General features: G+C 31.1%; 1 protein-coding gene across 2 annotated transcripts; it reads left to right on the forward strand.

Annotated features, from left to right (window-relative positions):
- The first annotated feature begins 2,533 nt into the window (after positions 1 to 2,533).
- Positions 2,534 to 12,204, forward strand: LOC143059756 (uncharacterized). Of its 2 annotated transcripts, XM_076233308.1 has the most exons (10): positions 2,534 to 2,641; positions 5,337 to 5,406; positions 5,641 to 5,970; positions 6,253 to 6,279; positions 7,131 to 7,259; positions 7,751 to 7,810; positions 8,407 to 8,469; positions 8,833 to 8,907; positions 9,878 to 9,949; positions 12,018 to 12,204. In XM_076233308.1, the coding sequence occupies exons 2-10, from the start codon at positions 5,355 to 5,357 to the stop codon at positions 12,056 to 12,058; spliced, it is 849 nt and encodes a 282-aa protein (XP_076089423.1). In that variant the 5' UTR covers positions 2,534 to 2,641; positions 5,337 to 5,354; the 3' UTR covers positions 12,059 to 12,204. The 2 variants fall into 2 exon arrangements, 1 of the variants encoding a protein (XP_076089423.1); XR_012973591.1 differs by lacking the exon at positions 8,407 to 8,469.
- Positions 12,205 to 12,754: the final 550 nt, after the last annotated feature.

Here is a 12,754-nt window from a genome sequence, read left to right on the forward strand (position 1 = left end):
GTTCAATATAATGCCATATGACCTTTTACAAAAGGTTGGGTGACATATGACCTTGAAAAATGTCAACCGGAAGTGACCTTTAGAAAACCGGAAGTAGCTACTTTTGCACTTTTTTCATGAAAAAGTACTAAAAAATCATACATTCTGTTATTTCAATTCATTTACTTATCACTCAAAACTCGAACTGACTTTTGATCAACCGGAAGTGTAAAAAATATCCTGATTTTGAGGTAAAATGATATTAACTATATATTTTTGGAATCAGTGTGCAAGAAGCTATCATATGAGACAGAAAGAAATTTACTTCACAATAAGTAGCAAATTATCTCCCTTATTTCATTAAAAAGTATATCGAAACTACTTATGTATCACATCAGTATAAAGTAACTAGCTTCTTTTCGAAATTCCTTTGATGTGGAAGACCTTCAATTGTTATCTGAACAATTGGTTTTTAATTAGGTCTTTCCACTTTTCTGTGGAAAGACCTATTGTTTTTCTTCTGATTATACTTTTTTTCTTCCGCCTGCGATAAATATTTGTTCCAAAATATGTCGCTTAGATATTTGGTATATAATATTGAACAGTTTATGCTTTTTTGAAATTTACCCTGTGTAACCGATTACTTTTCTTTGTAGGAGTTATCTCCCCAAACACTGTTTTCCTTTTGTCCTTTACTCCGTTGCAACTGTAAAAGATTACGACAAATTTTTTTTTATAAAATTGCACGTTATATCCTTCGCATGATTTGTCCTATTTTAACCGAAGCAATATGAACGCTTCATATGAGAGTTATTTCCCCTTATGTATTTGATATAAGTGATATGCATTTCTATCTTGTAAACCATAAGTGACAGAGACCTAGGATCTTTTGATTTGAGGTCCTTGGTCCAAAAAAATTAAAAATTAGGTCAAGGTCAAAGGTCAAGGTCATATTCTTATTTTTGAATTTAGCTTATTTTCACTTATTCCCAAAAATCTTAAAAGATATCAACAAATTATTTTTACTAAATTGTTAGTTGCGACATGTCGCAACACATAAATTTTGATTGCAAGGGTACGTTCAACGTAAAAGGGATTTTTCTCCCCTCTTGTATTTAAAAATACGCTTATGGTGATATAACTCATTAACCAAATATGATTAAGACCTATGGTCTTTTGATTTGAAGCCCTTGGTTCATGACCTTGAAATTTATCTCAAGGTCATAGTTTAATTTGACGTTCTAGATTTTGACCTTTGCTTTTACCTCATATGTATACATGATAAAGCCATGAGACTTTTGGCAAAAGGTATCAAACCATTTAACTTAAAAAAAACCAACCGAAAGTGACCTTGTGTAAACCGGATGTAGCTTTTTTTGTACTTTATTAATATAAAGTATATAGAACCAGATATTTTTGGAATCAATGTCAAGTTAATATTCAAATATTATCGGAAGTAACATTTTTCAAACCGGAAGTAACAAATTATCTCCCTTATTTAAAAAAATATTGTACGGAAACCATATATTTTGGGAATCAGCGTACAATAAGCTATCATTTGACGATTGCAATGACATTTTAAACTGAATTTTACAACTTTCATATTAAAATACATTGTTTTTTGAACAGTTGGTTTTTAATTTTTGTTCAATTGCGTTATTTCGTCCAATCAAAGTAAGATTTGGGACATTATGCAAGCCATTACCATGGAGAACAGTTCTTTTTAATTAAATGGGTCACAAACCAAAATTAGTACTAACTGAGTCAGAAAAATATAGTCACATAAGTTAGATGTGATCAGCTTTGGAATTGTCAGGAATATATTGTAACTGCCTTGTGCGGCTTACTTTTAAACTTTTGAAATACTAAGGATTTTCTACCCCAGAAATAGATTACCTTAATTGTATTTGGTAAACAGTTGGAATGTTAGTCCTAAATGCTCTTATACTTCGTACTTATTTGGACTTTTTAACTTTTTTTAGATTGGGGCGACCTTGATGAGTCTTTTATAGACGAAACGCGCGTCTGGCGTAAACACAACATTTAATACTGGTATCTATGATGAGTTTATTTACACTGAAATTCTTCATTATTGCATACATATCAAATTTTCAGACATGTACAGTCTTTGTTCTTCGTGTAACCTGCTTGAATGAATGACCCTAAACAAATTTCTGCAAATACATATTCTTTTAATTGAGAAGAAACGCAATTTTGTTTTGTATGATATTGATGCCAACAATATGACCTTTGATACTCTAAATCTGTAACGGTCAATACCTGTACACGGAAGATCGACTTCTACCTCTCTTGATCGTAATCAATTTACCAGGTGTTTGTTTCTGATAATTTTATATCGGAACTTAATTGTGTTATCATAATCTATAATCATTTTTTTTTTCCATTTTCTTACCTGATGTTTCAATAAATTATCCTAAAAGATGTTATGGGGACCTAACTCCTTTTGTTAGTTTATTGTTGCCTAGTTAACAATTCATTTTAGTTTCCGTCTTTTTTGCGCATGCGTTCATATTTTATAGCAACAGTTGAATAAAACGATTTCTCGAAAACACGTTTATAACTTCATTTAAATTACTAATTAACATACCTGCGAACAAAACAAACCGGATTAATATTGTTTGAAAACACAACAACCATAAAGGTAAATAGATATAATACTAAGTCTTTTTGCTAATAATTAATTACTTTAGTATTGCCATTAACTTGAGTATCCTGTTATTGCAATAAACCATAATCACATCTGTCAACATCTCGCTTGTTCATGTAAACTGTTTGTATCTTAAATCAGAAATACATTCTTTTAAAAATGAGTTGATTAAGAGAACTGTATACGAACTTCATTATATGGATTAAAAATGATCAGACCTTTTGAGAGACCATAGTTGAGAGATCATGTATGCGAGTAAGGCAATGAAGAAATGATCAACATGCTCCATGTTTTGACTTACATCATATGTGTTTCTAAATAGATAAAATACATAATTTAGAAAAAACCGACCGGAAAATCAGTACCTTATTTCTAGGCTGGTAAAAAGATTACTTCATGGTCAAACAAATCACATGTAAATCTTATAATGAATCACACATGTCCAGCTAACGTTATGAACGATATTTTCCTTATCTTTTAAACTGAAAGTGGGTGTGGCTTTTCTATAACCTTGAAACATAACATATGAAACTGTTCCAGCCAGTCTGAAAAACTTCGAAATAGAAGACGGAAACGCTGTAAAGTTAATTATGCAAATCAATATCATAGATTTTGATTTAAAAAGCTTTAAACATTTTCCTTATCCGTATATTGATTGACACATGTTTAACCTTATGATTAATATATTGCCCCCCCAAAGACCATGGCCTAAAAATCATGTTAATGTGCAATAGTTAAACAACCAATAAACCGATCTCAAAGGATAATTAAAAACAAATTTGAAATCAATGGATACACCGACAAAGTTCAATAAGGAACCCAATTTGAAATATAGTATATCAAATTAAAATAAAACACAGCTGTCCAATTCAAATACTAAATTGAAAAAGACATTGGTCACACCTACAAGATATGAGTATAACTAATATAATGTTAAAATCGAGAGCCAGGTAATAACCATTGCAATAAAAATAATATACATTAAGGCTATATCAATCTTAATCTATACATTCTAATATATACTAAAATAATAATAATTAGTAACGTTGTTCTTTCAATAACTTTTCGATGTTTCAATTGAGTAAACACCATATAAAAGCTGTTTTTAGAAAATCCGTTATAAAACAGACGGATAGGTTAATACGACGAAAGCAATATTAAAACGGTAAATTGATATAGTGTGAATATCGATCTTTTATACTTAGGAGTGATTCCTTTCTTCTTATTTTCATTCTTTAGTTACCCATTGTATTAAATACAAACCATGGTCAACTTACAAACAATAGGTACATGTAAAATGAGAAAAGTTAAGTTTGAATTGCTATATAAGTTGCTATATTATATCATATGATTTAAACTTATTATTTTTATATCTATCCATATGTTTTATTTACATACATTGAACATTTCAGACAAAACAAGAATTGACAATATAATTATCACAAAAATACTGATTACTTGATTAATCATTGATTGCATTCGGGCTAGTTGGAAAATGTGCCTAAATATTCAGGGCAATAACAGTTTGACATATGATAACAAGGATACGTTGTTACGAGCTGACATGTAAAATATTTTGATTGCCATTTATTGTTATGGTATGCTGGACAGGTGCAATAGTCTACCTACAATCCACTGATAGGGTTGTTGTATGGATTCTTACTAGAGGCTGACATCATCTCAAACCAACACAGATTAAAATAGATCCAAACAAATAGAAAGGTATGAAAATTAAACAGAGGAAAAAGTAAAATCACAAAAAAAAATGAACTCCGCGGAAAATCCAAAACGGAAAGTCCCTAATCAAAGGCTTAAACAAATCAAACGAATGAACACCAACAGTCATATTCCTGACTTGATACAGGCATTTTCTTATGTCTAGTGGTGAATTAAAACTGGATTGATAGCTAGCTCAACCTCTCACTTGTATGACAGTCGCATTACAAACGATTGTATTGACGACGATATGTGCACGAAACCAACAGACATTACAGTGATCTGCTGTTTTCCACTAATAGTTGATGTGTTTACATCGGTTTTAGTTTGTAATCCGTATTGGTTTTCTCTCAATCGATTTGTGACTTTTGAACAGCGGCATACTATTGTTTTCATAATGGATAAACATGTCAAAAATGAGGGTATAGCATAGTTTTTGTGTATAATTTAGAGTTTAGTGTAGAGTTTACTTTGACGTCCATTATCACTGAACTAGTATATATATTTGTTAAGGGGAGAGCTGAAGGACGCCTACGGGTGTGGGAGTTTCTCGCTGCATTAAAGACCTATTGTTGACATTCTGCTGTTCTATGGAGGGTTTTCGTCTCTTTGACACATTCCCCATTTCCATTCTCAACTGTATAGCCGTCGACTTTGCGTTATTACCTCAATCACTATCAAAACAAACAAATATTTAAACAAACATTGGCACAATGACGGAATGTATAAAGACAGAGACACGTCATATTTATCGAAGATACTACAAACGGCATATAGACAAAGCATATAAGCCAAAATAATAGACAATAATACAAACGAGTATCATAGAACAAAAACACAAGGACTGTAAACAATGTACATTGTAAGGGACTCTAGAAGAAATAGTTTTGACGAAAAGAAAATGTCAGAAATGTCAACGAAATAACGCGACTTTAACTTAACGATGTAGTTTAATGTATATTTCTTTTTTAAGCACATTACTGAAAGATCAATGAGAAAATCTGGTATAATTTTACTGGCAATCCTCTGTTTCCATGTAAAAGGTACGTTATACAATTATCAAATCAAATTAAATTAAGAGCATCATGTGTTACATCAAGACTTTCCATCATCGGTGTGTTTTCTTCTCCTGTCACCAAAATACGATAATAATCACTTAATCTTTTTTGTTATTAATAATAATTAATTGATTAGAAACCCTTTTATGATATGTTCTATAACTAATTATTGCATTGATCTAATAATTTTTCTGAGCTCATTTGCGTTTTTCTTTTCAGGCATTTCACCTTGTAACATAACCATCAGTCTTTTATGGACTGCGGATAAAGATACAGTCACACTTGTATGCAAAGTGAATAATTTGTTTTGGAAAGTGAAATTTTACAGTCCCTCTAAGCAAGAAGTGGCTCATTGTTTAATTCCATTTCCAAAGTCAGAATGTTATTCACTTTACGGTAACTACATTAAGCAAGAACGTTCTACAAACACTACCGTTTTAAAAGTAAAACGAAGACTTGACACTGCTTCAGAAGTTAATGGACTATGGAGATGCACTCATGGAACAAACAGAGGAGGAGCAGTTGTTAATGTTTCTGTGCAGAACAATGGTATATATTATATTCTTAAACTATTGATTGAACATTTGTCATTTCTATCATTTGGTCTTGAGAAAGGACGATGCTTTCTTTTGGTGATTTGGTTTTTTTTTAATTATTCTTGTTATCTTAAACGGAATTGTATGATAAGGCTTAAAACTTCATGATCGAGGATATATAAATGATAAGGTAAATAAAAAGAAACATATAAGAGTAGAAAGATGGTGATAATCAAATGCAATAGTATACTAATTTCCTTATAGTAGCATAATTGTTTTCTTTTTTTTATTTCAGAAGGCTACGGCAAATCATTAGCAGAGGGTAAATATTTTAATCATTGTAATAATATTTGCGTTTATGTTGTCTAGCATGATATAAAAACGATGAGGAATTTAACAAAAGAAAAATACATGAAGCTCTTCATCTACAGATATTTTTAATGCCACATCCTTCTTTTATTTGAACGTTCAAAATTTTAGATATCTCTGGTTATACTTCTTCATACACATAAACAATGTGGTAGGAAATGCAGTCAAAGGAAATTTACATTAAACAAGAAATATTTGCTTTATACAGGGCAAAATGCATAGTGCATTTCAGGTATGCGAAATTCATTTCCGGTACATTTTCCTGCAACTCCTCTTTCAAAGTCGTAATCTTAGATATGTATACTGGCTTGTTGCAAAACTCAGACATTTTTACTTGTATGGTTCCATTGTCGGGGTACGAAATGAGGTTCAACCCTGCAATTTAGCTTACCCAATAAAAGTCCCTTTCCCGCAATGAGTTGTTTGAATATTTATTTCCTTTGCGTAAATTAAAAGACTTAATGTTTTTTTATTTCTATTGCTTGATCCTCTGTTCTTCAAATCAGCACAAATGGTTAATCTCAATGTATTTAAAAAAATAAAAACATGTCAAATATCATTACACACACATGTTTTGTTTACGTAATATAGTTTAATTTCTTCAATTTGAAATGCATTAAGGATAGTTACTCATAAGAAGGTGATCCTGACAGGAAGGTTCGTAATTGAAAATTGAAGTAACATCTAGTGTCATATAGTAGTAAGATGTATTGGATAATATAATAAGACATGTATAATCTGTGGGGCTAAAGATGTTTTGAGTGTTTCGTAGGATGACTGTATTTAATGTATACGTATTTTTAGACATTTTTACCGATAACTGTTCAGAAGAATTTTTGGCATGGACGGCAATGGGCTCTTGTATATGTCTTCCAATTTATTTATTCTACAAGCTTCTGGCTAACTTAATCCCATGTTGGAAAAACAGAAAAGGTAATATATTTTTTTTATATGGGATATGTTAATGTTCATTAATTTAATGTTGCATTACATACATATTTTATTATTATACATTGTTTTGATTGGTGAACACCAATCTCGTTCTACAACTATAAATAAGATTTAAACGTTTCCATATAGATATATATGTAAACTACTATTTGTCTTTTTAACTGTTCAACTGTTTCGGTTTTTATACATCTATAGCTTTTAAATATTCGGATTCTGGTGGTTATGCTGAAGGTAAATCCAGAAAAAGCGCCTCGAAATCTGGACTTTATAACGTGTTGTTTTCCACTTTTTTAGATAAACAATTTAAAGTAAAGACACATGGAATCAGATGAAATCAGACAAATCTAAACATGATAAATACTGATTTTTTATTTAATCAAAATGACTTCAATTATTTAAAGGGATTGAATAAAAAAAGTCATTAAACAAATATCCCTTCACACACACATCACGATATCTTTGTTCCTTTTCAGTTAAGAGACGCTGTTGCGATTTTGCAAAAATTGTTTATACGAGGAGAAAGTTTGTTCACTGTAAGTAGCTTGTATTGGTATAATCAAATTTCCTAAATGGACAAAACCCGTATTTTATCGAAATTCAGTTGTTGTCTACTCATATGAAATTCAAAAACAAGGAACATCTTCCGGGATTTTATTCAAATATATCAGACAGACATTCAGTTCACAAGATGAGTATGACAATATTACATGTGCTTTGCTGTTAATTAGTTTAACTGGATTGCATTTTTATTTCAGATGAGTGATTATAGGTCTTTGAACATGGGTCTAAAGTAGTCTCCCATTGGAAGAAAGAAAAATCACAAAAAAAAAAACTGAACTCCGAGTTAATTCAAAAAGAAAAGTTTAAAATCAAATGGCAAAATGTTGATTGTGTGCTGAACATGTTGAAGTAAAATTTTCAAACCACTTAACCCATATATTTTTAATATACGAACAAATGCACTAAAGTTTAATGAGAGAAAACCCCTTATTCAAAGAAATAGTAAATTAGATCTGTCAACTAGATGTTAAAAAACTAATCCATGCAGAAGTTTGTTATAACAATCATATTTAATATTCCAGTAATTTGGTTAATGACAAATTACATGTTTTCCCCTTTTTCGAAACAGATGCAGGATGGATTGCCTTTATTTTTCCGTTTATTTATGGCATTTTTGTGACGGATTGCAAAAGTAAGTTTTATACATCTGTTAAATAGCAAGTAATTATTACAATGAAAATATGAACATAAAAAAATGCCTATTAAATGTTCTTTTTTTCCAAATAAGATAAAAACACATATTTTCAATTGTGACCCTTATTATTTTAGCATGTTGGCACTATGTTTACAGTAAAACAATAGGACTGTTCTATATGACAATCATCCCATGAAAACTTGTTGAAAAAGAATTCTTCCTCACAAAATTTTCTTATAAATTAAAATCTAAATTATGTAAGTATAAAGCATTCGAATAAAATAATACATTGTATTTGAAACAGAACTGAAGTTATATCATATACAAGCAAACAATTTGAGATATTTTATTTTATTTCAGAGAAGATTTATTTCGGTATCCTTGGATGTCTAATGACAGTTCTGTACAAATTATTTTTGTCTTTTAAAAAAACAGGTAAAAGTTATACCACGTATTTTATTTTAACCGTAAATATCGGACTTAAATTTTCAAAGTTGAATAAACTTATCATCAATGCACGTTTCGTTTACAAATAACAAAGAGGAATGTTTCGTAATCAATAAGTTTCAGACGTTGTTTAATCAAAATGAAAAAAAAGTTGTATTTCGGTACACCTTTACAAGATATGAATAAATCCTACTCATAGTACTGTTATAAAATGAAAACAAAATTCAGCACGAGCGCCAATTAGATAATTCCGGCGAAAATGAAGCGGACTTTATCAACGTTAGGTCACTGTACGGTCTTTAGCATTGAACCAAACTGAAAGTATATAATCAGATAAAAAATACCCTGATATAATATTCATTCGAAATTATCGTTGCCAAAAAATAAAAGGAAAATAATATATGATAGTCAAAAACGAACAATACCAGCACTACAGGTTTCTGGCCTGACATAAGACAGCACATACAATATAAGACGCGACTAAATTAAACATGAGCGTTGAGACTTTTTCCTAAACAAGGACAAGGTGCTCAGGAAGATTCGTATGTCTTGGTATTCTGGTGAGTAAAAACACAGTGACCAGTCTCAATCGATAGGAAAGCAAAGGAAAGGAGGACTTGAATGTGGTTACTATAATCGGAACATTTCCATCCTCATATGTGACACAATATTCAATGTCGGTCAACCTATTGGTGAAGGTTTCCGTACAATTTTCGAATGGATAGTTCTGACCTCACCACTTGGAACTCGTGGTTTATAAGCTTCTGTACGAGTAATAACCCTGCATCAAAGACATCGGTATAGAAAAAAAAGGCATTGGAATATCCTATGCTTGCCCTAATTATACTGATTTGCATATATATTACCACTGTACTAATATTACTGACGGCTGAAACAAATGTTTTCTATTAATTTTATAACATAAAGCAACATTTATGCATATTAAGAATGTCTGTAGGTTTGAAGCTCAAAAACTGTCATCAAGAGACCTTTGAAAAAAGAATCAAGACATTGAGCGATGATGTAGCTGGTAGGTATAACAATGTTTTGTATTGTAAAAGATCATAACTTATAGCCGAATTCACGAAAGATTAGTTTAAATTACATGAAATTGGTACTCTTTAAATCAAACCGTTGCCTTTTTGAAATGCTTACTAAAAATTCAAGACTTGTTTTAATTTCTAACGCATAAATTGAATTAATTTAAGTACATCTAATGCAATTGGCATAATGTGTCCTTTACTAATTTCTATATTTCAGTTTCACATGTAAATTTTCAATTCTAGAACGGAAATGTTTATTTTTGGCCCCACTTACGATGTGCATATTTCACATTTCTATGCCCATTTCCGTATCGAATAATTGTTTATGTAAAATTGAGGATGGAAATGGGGAAAGTGTCAAGGCGATAACAACCGTATGGGTCTTCAATGTAGCGAGAAAATCCCGCACCCGGAGGCGTCCTTCAGCTGGTCCCTAAACAAATAAGTATACTAGTTTAGAGGTAATGGACGTCATACTAAACTCCGAATTATACATAAGAAACTTAAATTAAAAATCATACAAGACTAACAGAGGCTGTTGACCTGAGACAGGCACAAACGTGTGGCGGGGATAAACATGTTTTTAAGATCTCAAACCTCCTACTATACCTCTAGCCAATGTAGAAAGAACAAACGCACAACAACATGAACAATACGCACAGTAAAACTCAGTTTAAGAGAAGTCCGAGTCCGATGTCAGAATATGAATCAAACAAAATGACAATAATACATCAATGACAACAGACTACTAGCAGTTACTGACATGCCAGCTCCAGACCTCAATTTAACTGATTGAAAGATTATGTCTGCATCGATGTGCCTGTTCCAAGTCAAGGTCCTACAATAAACTTGTTGTCGTTAGTTCATGTCAACAATATTTGTTTTTCGTAAACTATTTTGTTTTATATCAGGCTTTTTTAATATTAAATCCGTACATTTAACCAATCAATCATGTGAATAAACGTTATCTCAAAGTTCATCAAGTTAACTCAGTAGTAAAATCGTTAAATATTGATTAATCGGTAATTACACAAGTTACATTCATTTTGCTTTAAAGAAGTTAAAACATAACTTAATATATACTGCTATATATGTACAATTGTGCAAACTCGTGATCCTACATCCTGTCGATTCACATGCGGGTATTATTCATGCGAATACATCAAATGCGTCTCAGATTGTTTTATGGCGTCATTAACTAGATACGTGCGATGTGTACTGATTGAAACTTAAGTCTTGGAGAACCTACTGTATTTATGATAAAAATATGGAGATCTGGTATAATTGCTATGATATAACTATGAACCAAAGTTCAAATTTAGTGGACATAAGCATTTTAAGGCACCTTTACGGCCTTAAACGTGTTCAACAATAAGAAAACTAATACAATATAGTCAATTTGAAAAGGACCCAACATGAAAAATGGGAAATAATTAAAATTAGAAAACTAACGTTCTAATTCATTACAAAACTTAAAACCAACGACAACCATTGAACTACAGGGTTCCTACATCGGACCAACATATACAGAATGTAACGGGATTTAACGTGTTTGTGATCCCTGAGCTCTTACCCAAATCTATAACGGTTGTGTAACATAAGAACAAACCATACAAATATCAGTTGAAAAAAGGTTTAATTCATCAGATCAAAACAAACACAATTCAAAAAGGTTGTAACAAATATGGTTAAGATAATCTATGCCTGCCTGGGTTAAGAAAATCTTTATTATTTCGAATGATTCATACTTTTACAAACTTTGTAACTTTATAAAAATGACCATATAATTGATATTTTTTGTCAACACCGAAGTCCTGACTACTGGGCTTCTGATGTCCTCGAGAACGAAACGTCCATCAGCAGTTGCATCAACAAAGTGGTGTAAATATGTATCAAAGGTACACGGCTTATAATTTGATAGAGCATACACGATTAAAATTGTTAGAAAGTCAAACAAGTAAAAAGTAGTTAAATATTACATAAAGTAATACATTTTCAATATCAACTCTTCAAATCTTTTAATTGTTGATACTGATTTGTTATAATTATGCATAGGTAATACAGAAAAGATGTATTTGAAAGAAGAAGACGTATAAAGTATGGAAATGACTTTTGATGAAAATGGAATTAAGTAGAAGAGGGACATGATGCAACCTGAAGTATTGCGAATAAGTGATTTGGTTATCAAACTTGATATTCAAGGAAAACAAAATATACATAAAGACGATATGTAAAAAGTAGAACTTAACTACTGTTTTTCATACGGCAGGATGTACTATAACACAATTAAAAAATAAAACCATTTGCAGTTGAGGAATATCTTTTTTAACCACACTACCTCGATTGTAAAAGCTTAAGTGCTTGGTACAGGCATTTTAAAATTTAGAAAATGGTGAATTGAACCTGGTTTGATGGCGCTAACTATCTCACTTCTATGACAGTCGCATCAAATTCCGTTATATTTACAACGATGCGTGAACAAAACAGACAGAATAAATAAAAGATAAAATATGGGTACGGCAGCCATCACTGTGTTAGAATCTCAAAACAAACAATCCTTTACAAAAAAACACGAAAGCACCTATCAAATTAAGTAACACATTCATTGCTTTGCGTGTCTGACGTCACAAAATGTAAACGTCAAAGGAAGAAATTTTGTCTTTCAATGTTTATTCCAAAAAATTATAAACATCAACAGTTCTGTTAGAATTAATTCATAATAAGACCGAGATAAAAAGTTGTCCAGAAGTTCTTTAGATTTTTAAGCAATCCACGTATGGTTACTACCATTA

The sequence above is a fragment of the Mytilus galloprovincialis genome, chromosome 14 (assembly GCF_965363235.1).
Source record: "Mytilus galloprovincialis chromosome 14, xbMytGall1.hap1.1, whole genome shotgun sequence".
NCBI lineage: Eukaryota > Metazoa > Mollusca > Bivalvia > Mytilida > Mytilidae > Mytilus > Mytilus galloprovincialis.